The following is a 21,226-nucleotide window of genomic DNA, read 5'->3' as shown; positions in this document are numbered from 1 at the left end:
ATGACAACCTATAATAAAGAGAAATAAAGGAAAAGAATAAGGTTTTAAGTTATGTACATTATCAATATAACCTCTCTGACCCAGTTGCTGTAGGTATTTACAAGCTGTGCTTAAACTCACTATGTACATGCTTAGTTTGTTATCAACAGGTGAGGATAGCATAAAATACTCTATGCAGGTATGAAGAAATTTCACAGACCCCCTGCCACCCCCACCCCCCCCCCCCCCCCCCCCCGGGGGACATTAGAGATTTTAGGATTCTTAGGGTAAATCAATAAATGGGCACCAGGGATTCTTACAAATAATTATAACTTTGTTGGCAGGGATGTAGCATTAATCTCTTGGGGAATAGGCACAGATGATCCAGTACAGTTGTTCACCATATACTCACAAATAGAACCTTCCAAAGTGTTTGCCCATAGGCCCTCTATGTGGAACTTAGACAGGGTCATAGCTACCCCTAAGTCTGTACACTTGAGTCTGTATCCTGAGGGCAATATACCCATGACTTTAATACTTCTATTTTTCTTGTAGGAGTACCAGGCTCCTCACTAAATATCCTGAACTTAGCCTTTACAACCTTGAGCAAGCTATAAAAGAGATATCCTCACAACTAACTTCCCCTACTGGGCCTATATCCAAACAGGCTCTAGTCTTCATCTGCCTTCCTGCTCAGGTGGAATCCAAGAAGAAAGAGAGTGAGCCCTGTAACCTTCTCCATTTAAACCATACCATAATAATGACCCCTCGTTGGCCAGTTATGGGACTAGCAGAAGTATACTTTTACACAGGATCAGGAAACAGTATGAACAACACGTGTTTTTTTATCTGCATGGGGGCATTTCCAAATAATTTCATGCCCTGTACTGAGAATGAAACTGATAAATTAGTTACCCTTTACGTTTGCAGACAGTCCCCTAAAGTTCATAGACAACTGAGGGGGAGCAGCTGTAAGTGACTTGTATTAAATAAAGAATAACCCTCATATATGTAGACCAATAAAAACACTGTTTTGCCAGTGAGACCACTGCTGTGGAAATCAGAGAACAGTATCTCATGCTGCTGTTTGACCCACTAAATTCCAGTTCAGAAAATTACACTCCACACTCATCAAATTCTGTTTCATTTTAGCCTGAAGAATCAAACTGTGCCATCAGTCTTTCACCTTTGCCCATTGTACCTGTTAAGTACGGAAGAAGATAAAAAGAGATATTTATTGAAGGAGAATGAAAAAGCAAAGAAGGGACTAAACTTGAAATGGTATAAAAACAACAAATTCAAGCTGGACACTTGTGACTCATATTGAGCGTGCCATTCAGCCTACAGCTGTGAGATTCTTTTGTACCACTGTAAAGGAAATGTGGGAAGGGCAGGGCTGAAAGATGGTCAGGACAGGAAATAAAATGTTAAGCTATGTATAGGACAGTACACTGGAAAGAAAAACTAGAAGTTGAACTTAAAAAAAAAGAAATGCTTTGCTGAATGTATGTTGATCAGATACGAGATCTGTTAAACCGCCTAGAGATAACACAGCTGCTGTCAAAAGGTAATATTTCACCCAACATGGCTGAAACTCTGATAGTGATAAGTGTCTGACTGCCTCTTGTGATAGAAAAAAGTGTTAACATTTAATGGCAGTAGAAGTCAATGATGGGAATTCACAAAATTGGATTTATCTCCTCTTTGACTCAGAGAGACTCACAGAATTAACCGATCAGAACTTTGTAGTAGGTCAGAGCTAACTGCTGATTGGTAACTGGAGGTTACATCTTCTGAGTTAAATTACCACAGAACAGGGCTCATTTATAAGGCAAGTGCAGTGAGCAAAGTGCAATTTCAGACATGATACAACATAGGGGTCATTATTTTTCTTTCACAAAATACCAAGTATTTATAATGTGTTTTCTCAGGGCATGGTGGATTGAATATTACAATATACACAATGTAGAATATATTTTGTATTTCATTTATATAATTTATAAAAAAAAATTGCCTGTGGTTTTCTGTATATGATGCAATAAAAATATAATTTACAGCATTGTCCACTCCAAATGTATTTAATGATAAGTGTGTGCATGTTGTATCTTCTTTGCAATGCATAATAGCCATATTGATTTGTGTATGCTGTATGTAAGAATTTATGATAATGTAATGTAATACTGTCATGAATATCTCTATAGGGTGTTAACAAGTTGCAAACATGACAGGGTTATTGGCTAGAATTTGATTGCCACAGAAAATAAACAGTACAGGAATACTGTTCATCTGACCCTTATATACACTAACATCCAGTGCTATAAAGAATAAATGGATAGTTCCTAAAATCTCCCCTTCTGGGTCTCCCATGTCATTAATAGTTACTTGGATCCATTTTTAAAAAAACATGATAAATGTTTCACGTATCTAGGAAACAAGGTGCATCTAATTAGGACTACTCACTCCTTATCTCTAATGCTGATATTCAAGTATCCAATAACAAGGTTGCATTAAGGCAAAGGCAAAAGATTTCCATACAAGTTATGACCTAAAATGCCATCTAAATCAAAGAGCTGATTTTGCATGGGTGCTACAATAAATTTAACAATTTAGTTTGTTAGTAGGAACTAGACATTCCTTTATTTCTTCTAGGCATGCTGGGAAATAGGCCAATGCTACTATCAGCAAGCCTAAATCTTATTAGGGCATGGGATGATCAAGTTTTTTTTTCAGTTCAAAATGTATTACATCAACACAAATTTGAAAGGACCAGTACAAAGGAAACAAATCCATAATGGAGAAGGACCTTGGAGTCCTTGTAAATAATAAACTTGGCTGTAGCAAGCAATGCCAGGCAGCAGCTGTATTAAAAGGGGTATAGATTCACGGGAGGAGGGGGTTATTCTTCCCCTTTACAGTGCGCTGGTAAGGCCCGATCTAGAATATGCTGTTCAGTTTTGGTCTCCAGTGCTCAAACGGGACATTATTGAGTTAGAGAGGGTCCAGAGAAGGGCAACTAAGCTGGTTAAGGGTATGGAAAGTCTCAGTTATGAAGAAAGACTGGCCAAGTTGGGTCTGTTTACCCTGGAGAAGAGGCGCTTAAGAGGAGACATGATAACTATGTATAAATATATAAGGGGATCATATAATAACCTCACTAATGCTTTATTTACCAGTAAGTCCTTCCAACAGACACGAGGGCACCCACTCTGTTTAAATATTCGGAAAGGATTTTTTACTGTGAGAGCTGTGAAGTTTTGGAATTTCCTCCCTGAATCAGTTGTACTGGCTGATACATTATATAGCTTTAAGAAGTGGTTGGGTGGCTTTTTAGCAAGTGAGGGAATACAGGGGTATGGGAGATAGCTCTTCGTACAAGTTGATCCAGGGACTGGTCCGATTGCCATCTTGGAGTCAAAAAGGAATTTTTTCCCTTCTGCGGCAAATTAGAGAGGCTTCAGATGGGGTTTTTTGCCTTCCTCTGGATCAACTAGCAATTAGGCAGGTTATATATAGATATTATGGTTGAATGTGATGGACCTACGTCTTTTTTCAACCTAACTTACTATCTTAATCCAAACCATGCTGTTTGTATTTATTTATTTATTACAGTTGCCCTCCTCCACCAATCTGCTGCTCCAGTTGAGCAGTTCACCCCTCTCTCCAGCCAATTGTGTATGAGGCAGCACCTATGCCAGTAGCTTGCCCTCCCAGTTGTGCGGATATCTGGTGCATGTTGGCAAATGTTGGCATTGTACTGGAATACATAAGAATAGTCTAATGGAGAGTTCTGAGATCAATAAATCCCAGCAGTAGTTTTCTTCTGTCTTTAGCTACAAACAATTCTGAAAATGTTTTCTGAAAAAATGTATGTATCTATGTCAGAGCTGTCAACCTCCCCATCTATTCATCCATCCATCCACAGGTATCTATACATATATAATAGAATAACCTTCAGCCTTTATTATAAAACATAAGCTACATCAAAATACAAATCACAATATAGAAAATACAGCACAGAACAAATAATAACATGGATTTAGGTATAATGTAATATAATATATAATTATAGTTTTTATACATAAGAAGGCATAGGGGCTGATTTACTTACCCACGAACGGGTCGAATGGAGTTCGATTGCGTTTTTTTCGTAATGATCGGTATTTTGCGATTTTTTCGTATGTTTTGCGATTTTTTCGTTACCAATACGATTTTTGCATAAAACGCGAGTTTTCCTATCCATTACGAAAGTTGCGTAAAAAGTTGCGCATTTTTCGTAGCGTTAAAACTTACGCGAAAAGTTGCGCATTTTTCGTAGCGTTAAGTTTTAACGCTACGAAAAATGCGCAACTTTTCACGTAAGTTTTAACGCTACGAAAAATGCGTAACTTTTCGCGTAAGTTTTAACGCTACGAAAAATGCGCAACTTTTTACGCAACTTTCGTAATGGATACGAAAAACTCGCGTTTTTACGCAAAAATCGTATTGGTAACGAAAAATTCGTACAGAATCCAAAAAAATCGCAAAACATACGAAAAAATCGCAAAATGTTCGTTTTCAAGTCGGAACTTTTCCAATTCGGGTCGGATTCGTGGGTTAGTAAATCAGCCCCATAGTCTGCATCTCTTTACTGAGATTATACATCACTCCCTGCTCCAGTGGAGCTTACAATCTTAGGTCGTTATTTCACACAAGCTCACAGAGGTCAGTTGTAAAAATAGCCTTCTGGTATGTTTTTCCACTGCAGGATGAAAGCAGAAGTAACTGGAATAAACAGATACAAGCCCTAAAGTGGAATTGAATCTAGGACCCAGTGATGCAAAGAAGCACTGCTAACCAATGAGCTACTAGGCTGCCTTATAGTTATATTTTACAACTATGGCTCAATGGCAATGTTTCAGAGTATCTCCCTTTTCCTCAAATCAGGGTATATAAGACATTATTTAGCTTCAGTAACTTTATAGCTTTATACAGGAAACACCACACAAAGCCAAAAAGATTTAAGCAAAGAACATACAATATTATTAATGTTCTAAGCATCATGCGAATCATTGCTACAATAAAGCAAATATTGAAAAAATATTAAGACAGTAAAATTAGTTCTATAAGAATACATAAATGACATAGGGGCCGATTCACTAAAGGCTGAAAAAATAGTGATATTTATAGCATGCATTAAAAATATTATCACTTCTTATATATTGAGAATTAACGATCGATTCACTAAAAGGACACTTGTCTGAATTAAGAAGCAATGTTATTGTCCTTATTTATCAGTCGATTACATATTTTTAAGCGTTATTTGGAACAATGCAATCTATTTATGCGTTATTTCGTAGCACGCGATATTAGCGCACACTATTACGCACGTAACTGTTACTTTCTGCAAACTACTGTTCTGAAAATGACAGGTTCCCTGAAAACTGGAGGATGCATCACTCTAGGACAATCACATACTTGAAAAAATCCGATTGCAAACTCCATCTTGTCACCACAGACAATCACCAGCTGCAATTTTGTTTAGTAATGCCTACTCCTAGGAAGCGTTAAGTTTTCTACATTTTAGGTTTTTAGCACTTTGTGAATTATGCGTTAGTATTATTTCTATTTGATAATTACCTCCGAGCTTTGCGCATGTGATATGAGTAGTAACGCATGCAAAATTAATTTGATGAATCGGTACTTAATTATTGAACACTTTTTCTATGCGTTAACGACCTTTAGTGAATCAGCCCCATAGTCTCTGTTTAACCCATTATGGGTCAAAGTACCTAACTGGTACCACCACCCCTTATGTCTTCCAACAAGTATTCTATATATATTTATATATTCATTTCACTTCATAATAAAAAAGTTCCTTCGCTTTAATCCTTGCGAGTGCGGTATTTCTATTTAAGACTATAAATATATAAATATATATTATAATCTTCAAAGACAGAAAGATACAAAGGATAATTTAGAATTAATTTCTCTAAAGATACAAATACTAGCCGTAAATAACTAAATTATATATATATATCTATATATCTATATATCTATATATCTATATATATATATATATATATATATATATATATATAGATATACAGTGGAGGAAATAATTATTTGACCCCTCACTGATTTTGTAAGTTTGTCCAATGACAAAGAAATGAAAAGTCTCAGAACAGTATCATTTCAATGGTAGGTTTATTTTAACAGTGGCAGATAGCACATCAAAAGGAAAATCGAAAAAATAACTTTAAATAAAAGATAGCAACTGATTTGCATTTCATTGAGTGAAATAAGTTTTTGAACCCTCTAACAAAAAAAGACTTAATACTTAGTGGAAAAACCCTTGTTTGCAAGCACAGAGGTCAAACGTTTCTTGTAATTGATGACCAAGTTTGCGCACATTTTAGGAGGAATATTGGTCCACTCCTCTTTGCAGATCCTCTCTAAATCCCTAAGGTTTCGAGGCTGTCTCTGTGCAACTCTGAGCTTGAGCTCCCTCCATAGGTTTTCTATTGGATTAAGGTCCGGAGACTGACTAGGCCACTCCATGACCTTAATGTGCTTCTTCTTGAGCCACTCCTTTGTTGCCTTTGCTGTATGTTTTGGGTCATTGTCGTGCTGGAACACCCATCCACGACCCATTTTCAGTTTCCTGGCAGAGGGAAGGAGGTTGTCGTTCAGGATTTCACGATACATGGCTCCGTCCATTTTCCCGTTAATGCGAATAAGTTGTCCTGTGCCCTTAGCAGAAAAACACCCCCAAAGCAAAATGTTTCCACCCCCATGCTTGACGGTGGGGACGGTGTTTTGGGGGTCATAGGCAGCATTTTTCTTCCTCCAAACACAGCGAGTTGAGTTAATGCCAAAGAGCTCTATTTTGGTCTCATCAGACCACAGCACCTTCTCGCAGTCACTCACAGAATCATTCAGGTGTTCATTGGCAAACTTCAGACAGGCCTGCACATGTGCCTTCTTGAGCAGGGGGACCTTGCGAGCCTTGCAGGATTTTAATCCATTGCGGTGTAATGTGTTTCCAATGGTTTTCTTGGTGACTGTGGTCCCTGCTAATTTGAGGTCATTAACTAACTCCTCCCGTGTAGTTCTAGGATGCTTTTTCACCTTTCTCAGAATCACTGACACCCCACAAGGTGAGATCTTGCGTGGAGCCCCAGAGCGACAGTTGTCACCTTCTCTCCCAGCTTCTTGCTAATGGTTTTGTAGCCCATTCCAGCCTTGTGCAGGTCTACAATTTTGTCTCTGACATCCTTGGACAGCTCTTTGGTCTTTCCCATGTTGGAGAGTTTGGAGTCTGCTTGATTGATTGATTCTGTGGACAGGTGTCTTTTATACAGGTGACTAGTTAAGATAGGTGTCCTTAATGAGGTTGACTAATTGAGTAGAAGTGTCTAACCACTCTGTGGGAGCCAGAACTCTTAATGGTTGGTAGGGGTTCAAAAACTTATTTCACTCAATGAAATGCAAATCAGTTGCTATCTTTTATTTAAAGTTATTTTTTCGATTTTCCTTTTGATGTGCTATCTGCCACTGTTAAAATAAACCTACCATTGAAATGATACTGTTCTGAGACTTTTCATTTCTTTGTCATTGGACAAACTTACAAAATCAGTGAGGGGTCAAATAATTATTTCCTCCACTGTATATATAAGCAAGAGTGGAGCACACCCTATAAAGGCTCAAATGCCTTGGGTGCTGGTAAAATGAGGAAATATAAGGACAGAGAGCCGCACGCACAAGGACTTAGCAATTAGTGAAAAAATGTATTTGAAAAAAATCCAACGTTTCGAGTACTGACTGTACTCTTCTTCAGGGACAATTTGTCCCTGAAGAAGAGTACAGTCAGTACTCGAAACGTTGGATTTTTTTCAAATACATTTTTTCACTAATTGCTAAGTCCTTGTGCGTGCGGCTCTCTGTCCTTATATATATATATATAATTATCTTTTACAATTTTAGAAGTTCCATAACTTGAAACTGCTAGTGCTCAAACCGATCTGTAAAGAAAGGCACCAAACCACCATTACTTACTTGTGGATCTTTTTAAATCTGGTCATACAAAATGTAATAATAATCAACCTTACTCCTTTAAAAGAACAAAAAGAATCCAGGTATGTGCATGTATAGCGCTATATGCCCCTAACAGGCTTTGTTACTACAGTTTGGTGAACCTGCCAGCTAATTACCCATTTGTTTTTAAGCAGGAATATAATACAGGTATAACTCATTAAACCCTATTAATGTAAATATATATTCTGTATTATAATAAATCAAACAGGTATATACACCTACACAAATCCCAAAGTACTGTTTTTGCAATTGTCAAAACTAATATGCCCAATAATTTTGAATTTATAGAAAGTTACCTAGGTGTTCCATAACAATGTACAGCTACAATGATATATGCTACCACCCAAGTGTCTTTATTTGGTTCCATAACTCATCAGTGGCTTCTTATTATCAACTATGGCAGATACATTATCTAATATTTTGTACATTCAGCTGATGATGAGATCATATTTACTGACTGAGGAAACCCCGCTAGTGCAAGTGCAAGTTACAGGTACATTGTATTTGGTGAGTAGACACAATTTACTTTACCTGTAACTTGACAGCTGTTGTATATGGTCTAAAGTGCCCAAATGTAATAATGTATTTAGGGCAAACAGCTAGACAAAAAGTAGAATAAGTGAACACAAATACAAAATAGAACTTTTTTTGACTGTAGTCAGTTAGTAGTATAGTTAATGAAGTACGACTTTTTCATGATACGTTCGTTATTCCACAAAAAAGTTGTACTTTTCGTACTTTTCACGACGACTACAAAACTTTGTCGTACTTTAATGAATGGGCCCCTTAATATATTGTAATGATATAATGTGATTATTTAAATAAATGTGATATAATGAAATTAAATAAATGTGATATAATTTAAATTGGTGCCATTTTGGAGTAGGCCACTAAATGGCAATACTCTTTTGATGTACAGACACCTATGTACCTGGCCATACTCTGGAACAGGTTCAACTTGTTCTTGAAACAGTTACAATGTTTGTTTGCTTTTGTTACTTGTATATGCACCTAAAGAGGCTGGTTAGGCTAAACCATGTAGTGATACTATGGTGAAGTTATAATCTACTTTGTTTGTTTTGTTTTAGCAACCGGCACGGGGTTGCTGCCTGTTGAGAAGCACATACTGAAAGGATAAAAGACTAAATGATTTAAGTGTAGGTGTTAAAGCAACACTGCTTTTATAAAGTTTCCATGAACCTTTCTACAGCACCCATAGGATCACATATTGAAATGTGGCTACATTTCAGGTCTTTAGATGCTATTTTAGGCACCATGTCATTTGAAGATCAGGAACATCTTGATGTATTTTTCATTGTATCTCTGGCTCCCAGCAATACCTTAAGTTTGTGAATCCTAAAATATCCATCCAGCTTTTATATCAATTATAACCAAGTAGGGATCCTTATCAGTGAAATACATAGATTCGTTCCTTTTGCTCCTCTTTTTTATACTTATTAAAAGGGGATGTACCAAAATGGGTTTCCTAAATGCTGGGAGATGTGGTTAGCATTCAAAGTTTAAAAAATAGTGCATTGAGTCTTTATCCGGTGTCTTTTCTCCACGTTCCTCCTCTGGATACTGACAGCTTAAAGTATCTTCCTTTGGATTCATTATCACAGTTGATTGAGGGATCTGATAAACTTCTGTATAAAACAATAAAAAACACTGTTTGAAAGAAACATGGGTGCGGGCTTCCTAATATTTTAACTCTGTCAAACCATAATACTGCAGCGTGCTACGAGCTATATATTGTGTAAGGGCTGTGAGATTAGTTGCCCGCAACAAGGGAGATTTGTTGCGGGCGACTAATCTCCCCGTGTGCCACAGCCATAAGATATGAATTGATAATTGTGCATAGGAAAACAGAAAGAATAACAACATTGACATTTGCACTATTATAGGATTTTGCAAATGGACCAGATGTGACCTTCAATGGGACTTTTATTGCCCCCAGTGTGGTCCAAAGACTTCTTGGTATTACATCATCATTTTAATATAATCTAGGGAATGTGGTATGTTAAATAATCTGCCCACTGCATGGAAGATGTAAAAAAATGTGTCACAGACACAGTCTAATCATCGTTGCCTAACTTACAAGCAGTGGGCCGATTATTTCTCATATAGCATGTTGGAGGACTGGATTAAATGAAAATAATTATGTCATACAGTAAAGTCTATGGAGTCTTTAAGCCGACTGGGAGCCATAAAAAGCCATTTGAGGGCCACGGGCCTCCATTTGAACAGCTCTGGTCTAACTCATTCTAAAACTTTTAGAATGACTTTCAAGAATATATGACGTACAAATGAAGCGATTCGGGTGGAGGAGATGTGCCCGACTTACATACATGGTAGGAAAATGTAGAGTAAAATGTAGGGTTTACATGTCCTTTAAAGATAAACATGAAGCTTTGGTTTGTAGCTAGTGATGAGCGGGTTTTTTCGCCAGGCATGGATTTGCAGCGAATTTTCGCATTTCACCATTGGAGAATTGTTTTGCGAAATTTCTGTGAAAATTCGCAGCAGAAAAATTTGTCGCGCGGAACTTTTTTTTTGTGCACACCAAATTGGGCACGGCTGCGAAAAAAAGGGCGCAGTCATGGCAAATTGGGCGTGGTCGCGTCAAAAAAGCGCAGACGACAAAAGAAAATAGCCACGGGCGACAAAAAAAAAATAGCCACGGGCGACAAAAAATAGATGGGGGTGACAAAAAAGACGAGTGCGACAAAAAAAACATGCAACAAATGCGTTTCAAGAATTTTTCACCGTTTCGTGAATTTTCTTGCCGTTTCGCGAATATTATGGCACAGATTCGCTCACAGATTTTACGGGACAGATTCACTATTTGTAGGTATTTTTCTACAAAAACCCACTCATGTTTAAAAAATAAAAAAAATCCTTCTTAAAAAGTAATTTCTTAAAGAAAAATCATTCAGAAGCAAGCCAAAACAATAGATTGCAGAAAACTCAAAGATTCATAAGTTTTTCCTGAAATGTTGTTGGTGTTATTACTGGTAATATAGGTGAAAATAAGCAAGGGCTGAAGGTAATTAGGATCACAAGAAGATTCTGTAATAGTGTTGCATGAAATATTTCGCCAGGCTTGAATTTGCAGCGAAATTCCACGTTTTGCCATTGGCAGATTTTTATATTTTTTAGATGCACGTAATTTTCGGCATTTCACAAATTTTTTGCCGTTTTGCAAATCTTTTCAAAGATTTGTGAATTTTTCTGCTTAAATGGGACAGATTCGCTCATCTCTATTCTCTAATACTCTAGCAGGCCAGTCAATTTACTTATACCAAACCTGTGGGTTTCATCTGTGGTCTTGCTTTGGACTTCCAAATGAATAAATGAAAGATAACAGACAATATAACCAGGATGGAGATCACTAATATGAGGCAGAGAGTAACTTCATGAACTTTGCCTAAGGAAAAAGGACAGAGAGGAAGTGTTACAAAATCAACATGGAAGGAAATAATACAAAGGATTCACTAATTCAGCTTTGAAATTTTTAGATATACATTTTTATTGCTAAATATATTAATGATAAATACTTTGTTGTCTTTAATTGCTCAATTTAGAATTGGCACCAGTCCCAAGGGATTTAACTTCACTATTTTGGCCAAAGAGCAGCTGTGGTCAACTCTTCCTGTTCCCATTAGCTTCAAAACCACATTAATTTAAGATATGTTTAATGCCACAGTGCCTCACTGAGATTTTTATTTATGTCATATGAATGTAGAGTATTTAAAGAGAAACTCCCTGAGGATTGCAGGCTTTGATAAAAAATATATTTTTCAATTAGTATGTGCCACTGGATTATCCCATATAGAAAAGCTGGCTCTGGCTCTAATGAGGCACTGCGCTCACAAACATTGCCATATGTATGCATATTTGGAACAAAGTGGTTACCTCTATGCTATCAATGCTATCAAATTGCCACTTTAGAAGCTTAAGCCACTTAAGATTTACAGTTAGTTTGTTTGTATAGATATTGCTATAAATAGTATATATATATATTTATATTATATATATATATATGTATAGATGTATGTATATGTATGTGCATATATGTGTACTGGGGTTCATTAGAGGGGCTGAACGATAGACTTCAGTCTTTTTTTCAACCCAACTTAACTATGTGGCGAACATCCATTTTAGATTGCATTAGCCAATAAATTACCAGAGCTGTGTCTATTACTCTCACACTTCTTCCTGCTACAGTTAGAACCTGCATTGTTTCCTGTCAGATGATCAGCAAGTGAGCACATCACAAAATGGTGACTCAAGGGAAAAGCTGTAAATGGCCAATATGTACTGAAATTAACATTATAATTTGAATAGATCTACAGTAGAACAGGTCATTTATTATGTTGGTTTGAAAAACCCAACGTACTGTTCTTCTGATTCTTCTTTTTCTTATTCTTAGCGCCCTCCATTATCTAAACGCTACTCCTCCTACAGTTTTAGGGGTACAACAATCAAACTCCCCACACTTCTTCACCCTATAGTGGAGCAGGTTGCTTGTGCTTTTCTAACCAATCCCACCCCCTGTCTTTTTGTGGAGCAGCTCAGCACACCCCAATTGATTTTAATGGGGAAATTTAAAGTGCTGCCATTCTCACACGTTTAATGCCAGTGTCCCCAAACTTTTCACAGTTGGCCACTGGGGGACTAAGGTAGGAAAAGTTGCCAACAGCCAATTGAACAACAATTGAATTTCATTAGTTTATATTTTTACTGCTGCCTTTCTCACACTGTTTATTCCAGGGTTTCCAAACTTTGCACAGTCAGTCACTGGGTGACTACGTATTCAAGGTTAGAAAAAGTGGGTTGAACCACCAACAGCCAATCACATTTCTTTAATTGATTTCAGTGGAGAAATTAACTGCTGCCATTTTCACACTATTAACACCAGGATCCCCAAACTTTCGACAGTTTATTACTGGGGGATAAGGTTAAAGTTTAGGAAAAGTGAGTGGAGCCACCAACAGCCAATCCATTTCCATCCATTAAATTCACATTGGTTTAGATTTAAACGGATGCCATTATTTAAGTATTAATTCCAGGGTTGTTAAACTTTGCAAAGTTAGTCAGTGAGTGTTTGTGGTTCAAAGTTTAGGGCCACAAACCAACAATCACTCATTGACTTTCATTGGGTTTTTTCACAATGGTTTTTACTATATAACTGTGGTCCAAGGTTAGAAAAACTGTGTGAAGCCAACAACAGCCAATCAGATTTCTTTAAGTGACTTCACGTTTTTCAAACCAACATAAAGTTTGTTCTCAAACTTCCCTTTCTAGTTATGATATACATTGTCTAAATGTTTGAATAATTTTAATAATTTTTCTTTTAGCTTACCATCCCAAAGCAAAACTATTGTTTAAGCTCTAACAACCTTCTACACATCATATGGAGTTATGCACGTCTCTGCTTCTGTCTGCATCCCAGAATTTAACATTTTTATTTTAATATGTATGGAAGCATGTCTAGTCACTTATAGGAATATGTATTATCAATTTGGGTTTGGGCTCAGGGCAAAATAGATTATTCAGGACCCCTTTATAGACCCACCCTATGGTTCCATAACTATTGTTGAAAGTGCAGTTGAATATGGTGGAAGGTGACCACATGTATCAATGTAAACTATTTGTGGAGTTCTGACTTAGGGGCCTATTTATTATACAGGGTAAAATAAAATTTGCTGAAAAAATAGTGTCAAAATCTGTGTAAAATAAATCGAGAAGTTCGCTGTCCGAATGCCAGAATTCACGTCGTTATTTTACGTAAGTTCTGGCGGAAGAAATCTTGTGTTAAAGATAACTCTGTGTGGCGAATGCAAGAAGAGGCTTTTTTCCTGCATTGATCAATAATGTCATGTGACAAATCTCAGTAGAATGTAAATGTTAAAACAATGGCAAGAGACTTATGGAATCAGTTGTTTTACCTTCTGTCTCTGGATTCTTTGCTGTTTTCCCAGTGGAATATGTAATGGCTCTATCAGTGCCTCTGAGGATTAGAAAAAGTTATCAATGTTTGCTTAAAGTAAGTGTGAATCAGGAAAACGTTTCTCCTGGACTGTACAGTATGGTACTATCTATCTTTAGTGAAAAGCGATGAAATGACGAAGAAACATAATCAATTTACATAAGAAAAGTAACTTACTGATGATCACTGGTACAAATCAGGTTGCCACCTTTTTTACAATTAATACCAGCCTTTAGGTTGGGTGCGGGCAGTGACAGCACTTGGGGGTGGGGCAATGGCTGGGCTAGGCAGAGGAATGGGTGGATAATGGGCAGGGCAAAGGCTGGCCTCTGTATGAATGGGGGTGATCTGGCTTGGAAGGGTCAGGGAAGGGGTGGATTATAGGAAGGGTTGCCACCATTTATATTGCTGGTAAATTGGGTTCTAAGAACTTTTACTGCAAAGTGTCAATTCCTCTACCTTTTTCTGCAGCACCTGGCATATGCTGGGTGCTAGCAGCAGAGGGATGTGCCTTGGCTGTTACTTAGCAATAGTGTTAGGAGACTATCTGTATTGAGGATTATTTTCAAAACACACTAACCATATCTAAGACCTTTATATCTGTATAGAAAAGCTTAATGGCAAAGACACGTGGAGCTACTTAGTAGAAATATAGATTGTAAGCTCTACGGGGCAGGCACCTCCATCCTCTTGTGTCTTTGACTCTTAACTTACTGCAACTGTATCTTGTATTTATTGTTATAATTTGTATTTATCTATTATTATCTTAATAACCCCCTGTTTGTATAAATGTATTCTACTGTACAGCGGTGCGTACAAAAGTAGCGCTTTATAAATAAAGATATACATACATACCTACTTGCCATGGCTACTAAATGCCAGAAAATACCCTGCCATAGACAATACTGAAAACTGCCTCTGCTAAAACACATGTAGAGACAATTATCCATAACTGATCAGCATTGTCCAGTCTTGTAGCTGCTACTTGTACTGTAGGTCCACGTGTCTTCACCCTAAAACTGACAACTGCAATTGGGGTAGTTGCATCATGAGGGGGTATGCTAACTGCACCTGACAGTGTGCTGTTTGGTAAGTCCTGCAGCCATGTCAGACAGATTTATTTATTGTTTCACAGAAGACACAGAGGTTTAAATTTGCAAGCTGCAACCCCTTAGTAAATCTGCCCAATATTTGTTATACAGAAAATCCTAGGGTTTGCCCAGTGCATCTCTGTATAGTGGGGTATCTATAGAGGAAACAGACAACAGACCCTGCAGTAATGGGGGGACATGGACTGTGGGTTCTTCTTACTTAATTTTTGTAGAAACTGTAGTAACCTGGCTGCCCCCCCCTCCCTCCACCTACCTAAAAACAAGGGGGTTGTGTGAGCCCAGGCGGGTAAAGGGTGCAGGTTGTTGTGTGCACTAAGCCCCTCTGTGGATTTTTTGGTGGGGAGCTGACATGGGGTAGGTACACCACTGTTAGAAATAACCCTTTTTGGACAATATAATACATTCCTATCCTTAAGAGGCAAATATCATAGGGCAATCATTTTTGTCACGTAAATCACACTGTTTAGTGTACCTTTTTTGAAACATTTATTTTGTTTGAAAAATATTGAGAAATTTGAATGTACACAGCTCAAATTAAATTGCAGGATATCAGAAACACTTACGGTTGCACTGTGCTTTTTGTTCTACATTTGTACTCATAGAATTTGTCACCTGCAAGAAGAAGAAACATATAGCTGGGGATCAGTTTTTTTTTACCCAAATGCTCAGTCATTGTTGGACTGGGATGCCCAGGGCCCACCAGAAAGTCTATTTTCTTTACATGCTATAATCTATTCTTTAATCTTTGTTTCCAAGCAAAAAAAAAGGGAATGACCATGAAACAGGCCAAATGGTTAGAGGCAGAAGGTTCCATTGACACCTGGACCCACAGGGAGTTTTCCTGGTATCCCAGTGGGCCAGTCTGACACTGTGCTCAGTTCATTTAGTGTGTGGCAAAAGGATACTGCGTTCATCAGACATTTTCTGCAGCCCTCTTTTCAATGGAAAATAATAACAGCTACTTACAGTCTTCACATGTCCTTTCCCCCACTGAGCTGCATAGTCCCCATACAGACCCATGCTATTATTAGGTATTTTGTTACTTTTCATCGTTTTTATTTTTGTTTTGGTTGTTTTATTGGTTAGCCCTAGCCTAGAGAATATGAGGGCCTGGGCCAGTGTTTTAGACTACTAAAATATATTACTAGCTGTCTCCCTGAATCTCAAAAGCATCGGTGATTGGCTTGTGTTTAAAATACAAACTGAGGTGGAATGTTACTTGCTAGTTACCTATCTATGTATGATCTAGGTCTAGGGAAATGGTTGAAAGAAGAGAGGCAGGCACTTAGTACAGAGGAAGAACAAAATTAAGCATATATATATAAAAAGAGAAAGGAAGAATGAGAATGTGCGAGTGGAAGAAACATATATTGAAATGGAAAACAGTAGGTAGAGATAATTTAACTATAATGGGAAAACCTGGAAATATATGTGAGAGACATGGGGGAGTGAAAAGATGACAACTTCGGGCAGAGTTGTGGAATATTTAGGGGAAGTACAGTTATAGCATAGGATGCTACAGAATAAGGAATGACATTCATATGACATTTTAAATGTTAGATGATGCTGTTCTGTACCAAACTATCCTAAAAACCTATATGCATATGGTTAAAGAAATGGGATACATTGTTGTTTATAACATTTATACCATACTTCTCAGTTTGCTGCTAATACACAGTTGTCTATTTGGAACCCTTGCCTCAGTGCTCTAGACATTCAGTGGCCTTTACATATAGTTATACGTGTATACTCAGCTTTATTTCCTAATTGAAGCACATTTCCTAGCACATTTCTCTACCATGTACAGCTGTACATGGTGCCATGAGACTGACAAATTGCTGATGTGGTGCCACAATTTAAAAAAGGGATCCCATTCTCAACAGGAAAACTATAGGCCTGATAGTTTGACTTCAGTGGTAGAAAAGATTTTGGAGGGGGTAATAAGGGATAATATACATAAATACATTGAAAAGTGCAATACTATAAGTTTGTGCCAGCATGGTTTTATATGTAACTTGTTCTACTAGGAGGTGAGCTGAAATCTAGACTTAGGGATGGCAGTGAATGTGATCTCTTTAGACTTTGCTAAAGCATTTCTACAATACCACATAGAAGAATATTTGTAAAATATAGGGATATTGGCCTGGAACATAATGCTTGTACTTGGATAGAGAACTAGCTGAAGAATAGATTAGAATGTGTGGTGGTAAATGGAGTATTTTCTAAATGGACCGATTTTGCAAGAGGGGTACCTCAGTGGTCTTGGACCTTTGCTTTTAACAAGTTTATTAATTACCTTGATGAAGGCATTGAAAGTGATGTCTCTATTTTTGCTGGTAATACTAAAATGTGCAAAACTATAAGTTACACTCAGGATGCTGCCACTTTGCAGAGTAATTTGACAAAACTGAAAAAGTGGGCGGCAAACTGCCAAGTGAGGCTTAGGGGCTGATTTACTAACCCACGAATCCGAATGGGAAAAATTCCGATTGGAAACGAACATTTTGCGACTTTTTCGTATTTTTTGCGATTTTTTTGGTCGCCGTTACTACTTTTTCGTAAATTGTCGCAACTTTTTCGTAACCATTACGACTTGCGCGAATTGTCGCGACTTTTTCGTAGCCGTTACGATTTGCTCGTATCTTGCCGCGACTTTTTCGTATTGAGCGCTCGTAAACTGCGGGCAAAACTTTCAGACTTAGCATGATTTTGGAAGCCTCCCATAGGACTCAATGGCACCCTGCAGCTCCAACCTGGCCCAAGGAAAGTCACGATACCGAAGCTTGAATGAATCCGAAACTTTCGTACTCAGCGCGATGGCTACGAAAAAGTTGCGACAATTCGCGCAAGTTGTAACGCTACGAAAAAGTTGCGCCAATTTGCAAAAAAGTCGGAATGGCTACGAAAAAGTCGCGACAATTTCCGAAAAAATCGCAAAATACCGATCATTACGAAAAAAACGCATTCAGACGCTTTTCGGATGTTCGTGGATTAGTAAATGTGCCCCTTAGTGTTGATAAGTGTAAGATTATGCACTTGGGTAGAAATAACCTATGTATGTGTTATATAGTAAATGGTAGTGTGTTCAGGGTATCCTTAAAATTTGGGATGACATACTGTGTAATTTTAGGCAGTGTTATTTGGTGGCTACTAAAGCAAATAAAGTACTGTTTTGCATAAAAAGGACATTAACTTGAGGGAAGAAAACATAAATTTGACTCATTACAAGTGCCTAGTAGGCCTCACCTTATGCAGTGAAGTTTTGGGCTCCAGTCCTTAATAAGGATATTAATGAGCTGGAGAGAGTGCAGAGACATTCAGCTAAATTGGTAAAAGAGATGGGGGATTTAAACTATGAGAGTTAACTCTCAGAGTTGGGGTTGTTCTTGTGTGGGGACATGATTACTCTTTGCAAAAACATCAAAGGACATCATACACAGATAGTCTACCCCTTTAAACTTAGAGAAGGAAAGGCTAAGTCACTTGGGGGTGCCAAAATGTTAAGCACCCCCCAGTGACTTTAATCGCTTACCTTTTACCCTGGGCTGGTGCCCCTGTTAGGAGAGAACAGCACCAGCCCGGGGTAGCTGCAGCGAGTGTTTCCTCTTCCTTCTTTCTTCAGTCTTTGGAATTCCTGGGCCGGCGCATGCGCAGCAGAGTGAAAAAGCTGACTTTTTTGTTAAAGTTTGGCTTTTCATTCTACTGCGCAGGTGCAAAGATAGCAGAAGGAAGAGGAGACGCTCGCTCTCAGGTACCCCGGGCTGGTGCGATTTTCTCCTAACAGGGGCACCAGCCCGGGGTAAAAGTTAAGCGATTAAATTCACTAGGGGTTGCCTGACATTTTGGCACCCCCAGGTGACTTAGCCTTTCCTTCTGCTGATTCTATTAATGCCTGGATAATTTGTTTGAACAAACATATTATCCAAGACTATTGGTATCTTAAGATCTAGATTTAGTATATAGTTTATATATGTAAATAGGATTGTAGAAGAATGTGTATATATGTGCATTGGGGTTTATTTGGAAGTGTTGAACTTGGTAGACTCTGTATTAATAAATAAATCATATTATCATATAAATCAAATTAAGTGATATGATTTAAGAAAAAGTCCCTGCCCCTCTGAGCTTACAAAAAATGGGTGAGAGCAGTCATTCACAGTGTCTGAAACACGGACTCATAACTGCTATGTGTGGACATGGACTGTTTTCTTGAATAGGTTCTACACAAATCTTATTCAAAGGAAGGTGAAGATACAAAACATCACATCCCCTGAATGTGCCACAAAAACAACATGTGGTCAGCCCCTGAAAATCATGGTCAAAATTTGCGAAACAGTGAAACGTGGGTGTCGCTCGTGCCTATTTTGAGGCGACCACACCTGAATTGACATGATCGTGACTTTTTTTAATATGTGACAAATTTGCAGTGAAGACAATTCGCCAATGCCGAAATGTGGAAATTAGCTACAAATCCATGCCTGCCGAAAAAATTTGCTCATCACTAGACTTAAATTCACTGCAAATGGAAATTAATAGGTAAATGGAGAAATGTTTGTCATGAGGTCATTTACACTTGTACATAGTTGACCTACCTTAGTCAACTACTTTTTGTTGTTAATTTCTAATGCAAACGCCAACAGGCCATTTAAAAACAGGAAGACAGTGCACTTTGCACCCTGCCTAACTGAATCTGTTTCAGGGTGCAGAGATCTTTGCCTGGGGGCAGCTATGTAAACTGTAATAGGGCTCAGTGGCGCAGGTTACATAAGTCTGTCCTCGTGGATACACAGCAGCTTATTGAAAATATAGTAGTCTTTCTGAAGCAAACACACAAGTATTAAGAATGCACCACAACAGTACATTATATTTTAATTACTTAACAGTATGGTGCCCTACTAATACTGATGTGGCCATGGCCACTACAGAAATATAGACCCAAAACATTAAAAAAAAATGGAAGGGATTGTGTTTCCACCAACATCATCACACAAGCATTTCTGTATTTGTAGATAAGGGGTTTCCAGAAAATAGACTGCATACCTTTACAGACTGAAAATTCTCAAACGTGCATTTTCATTTTTAGGCTTGTCACTGCTGTTTGCCATTAACTTCAGTGACAAGTGACATGAAAAATTTCTGTCCTTCTCCACCAGTGGAAAACACTGGCAGACATGACTGTTTACAGTGGAACTTCCCCCCTGCCTTTACCCTAACCACAGTGATGATTAGGTGGACATAATGATATTTTTAACATAGCCTCAATATGATAAATGCTTAAAGATAAATAATAGTGCACAGATTCAAACAAAATCTGCATTCCTTCTGACTTTGATCCTGATAAAGTGTTATGCCCTGTTACCTGTTCTATGTATGTCACTGCACTGAGGCAGAGGTACACATGACCGACATTCCTTTTCATCACAAGCAAAATCCTTGTCACAGCGACACTCTATAGCCCGACTCATTTGGCTTTCACAAGGGTTAATTTTTTCAGATTCTGCAACATAATAATTGACAATGAGTTAGCTAAATGCTTTTGCTAACACTAGGTAAATGTGTCCAATGGAGTAACCTACAGAAAACAGTCAGCAAGAAATGCTTGCCCAAGTATGCACCACACATTTTCCAAGGCTACCTGAAAATTTGTCACCACTTTGGATGCATGGCCACAGTAAGCCAGTCTCAGAACCAGTCAGGTGTTATAATCACTGGACATAAGCCTCCCCAAATGGCAAGCATTTCACCCCCAGCTATGACTGAATTAGCAGACCTACAGATTACCTTCCCCCAGCTAAACGCCATAGTTAACCCCAAAAGATTTCTATAGGAGGGTGAGACAGACAATGTACAGCTGGTCTTTGGACTGCCCGAAATACTTTTTTCTTCAGCCTACACAAAGTTATACCTCCCAAATGTCCCGATTTTCGCGCTACACATTGAATTTGTTTTTGTCCCTCTTTACATTTTTCAAATGTTGGGCGGTACGCTACCTCACGCTTGGAACCTAACCCAAGTTCCTTCTTCCTCCTAGTTTTGCTATCTGCCTCATACCTGTACTCCCCTGCTGTCA

At 38.1% G+C, this 21,226-nt stretch overlaps 1 protein-coding gene and 1 long non-coding RNA gene across 3 annotated transcripts in view; one reads left to right on the top strand and one right to left on the bottom strand.

Moving 5' to 3' along the window:
* The window catches only part of LOC100498550 (pleckstrin homology domain-containing family N member 1), a 33,453-nt gene extending 31,188 nt beyond the window's left edge, over positions 1 to 2,265 (top strand). The window contains exon 12 of one of the 2 annotated variants that reach the window (XM_031905590.1): positions 1,132 to 2,265. In XM_031905590.1, the coding sequence (XP_031761450.1) occupies positions 1,132 to 1,203 (72 nt within the window). In that variant the 3' untranslated portion in view covers positions 1,204 to 2,265. The remainder of the gene's footprint in view (positions 1 to 1,131) is intronic. The other variant, XM_002942423.5, reaches the window with a different exon arrangement.
* An 11,733-nt stretch (positions 2,266 to 13,998) lies between these two features.
* LOC116412037 lies at positions 13,999 to 20,647 on the bottom strand. Its single transcript, XR_004223489.1, has 3 exons — positions 20,516 to 20,647; positions 15,720 to 15,768; positions 13,999 to 14,065 (listed from the first exon to the last, which is right to left on the bottom strand). It is a non-coding gene; the product is annotated as an uncharacterized LOC116412037 (long non-coding RNA).
* Between the last annotated feature and the right edge of the window lie 579 nt (positions 20,648 to 21,226).

This window comes from Xenopus tropicalis, chromosome 7 (genome assembly GCF_000004195.4).
Source record: "Xenopus tropicalis strain Nigerian chromosome 7, UCB_Xtro_10.0, whole genome shotgun sequence".
NCBI lineage: Eukaryota > Metazoa > Chordata > Amphibia > Anura > Pipidae > Xenopus > Xenopus tropicalis.
The sequence above is the reverse complement of the archived record's forward strand: the minus strand, read 5'-3'. Positions and strand labels throughout refer to the sequence as shown.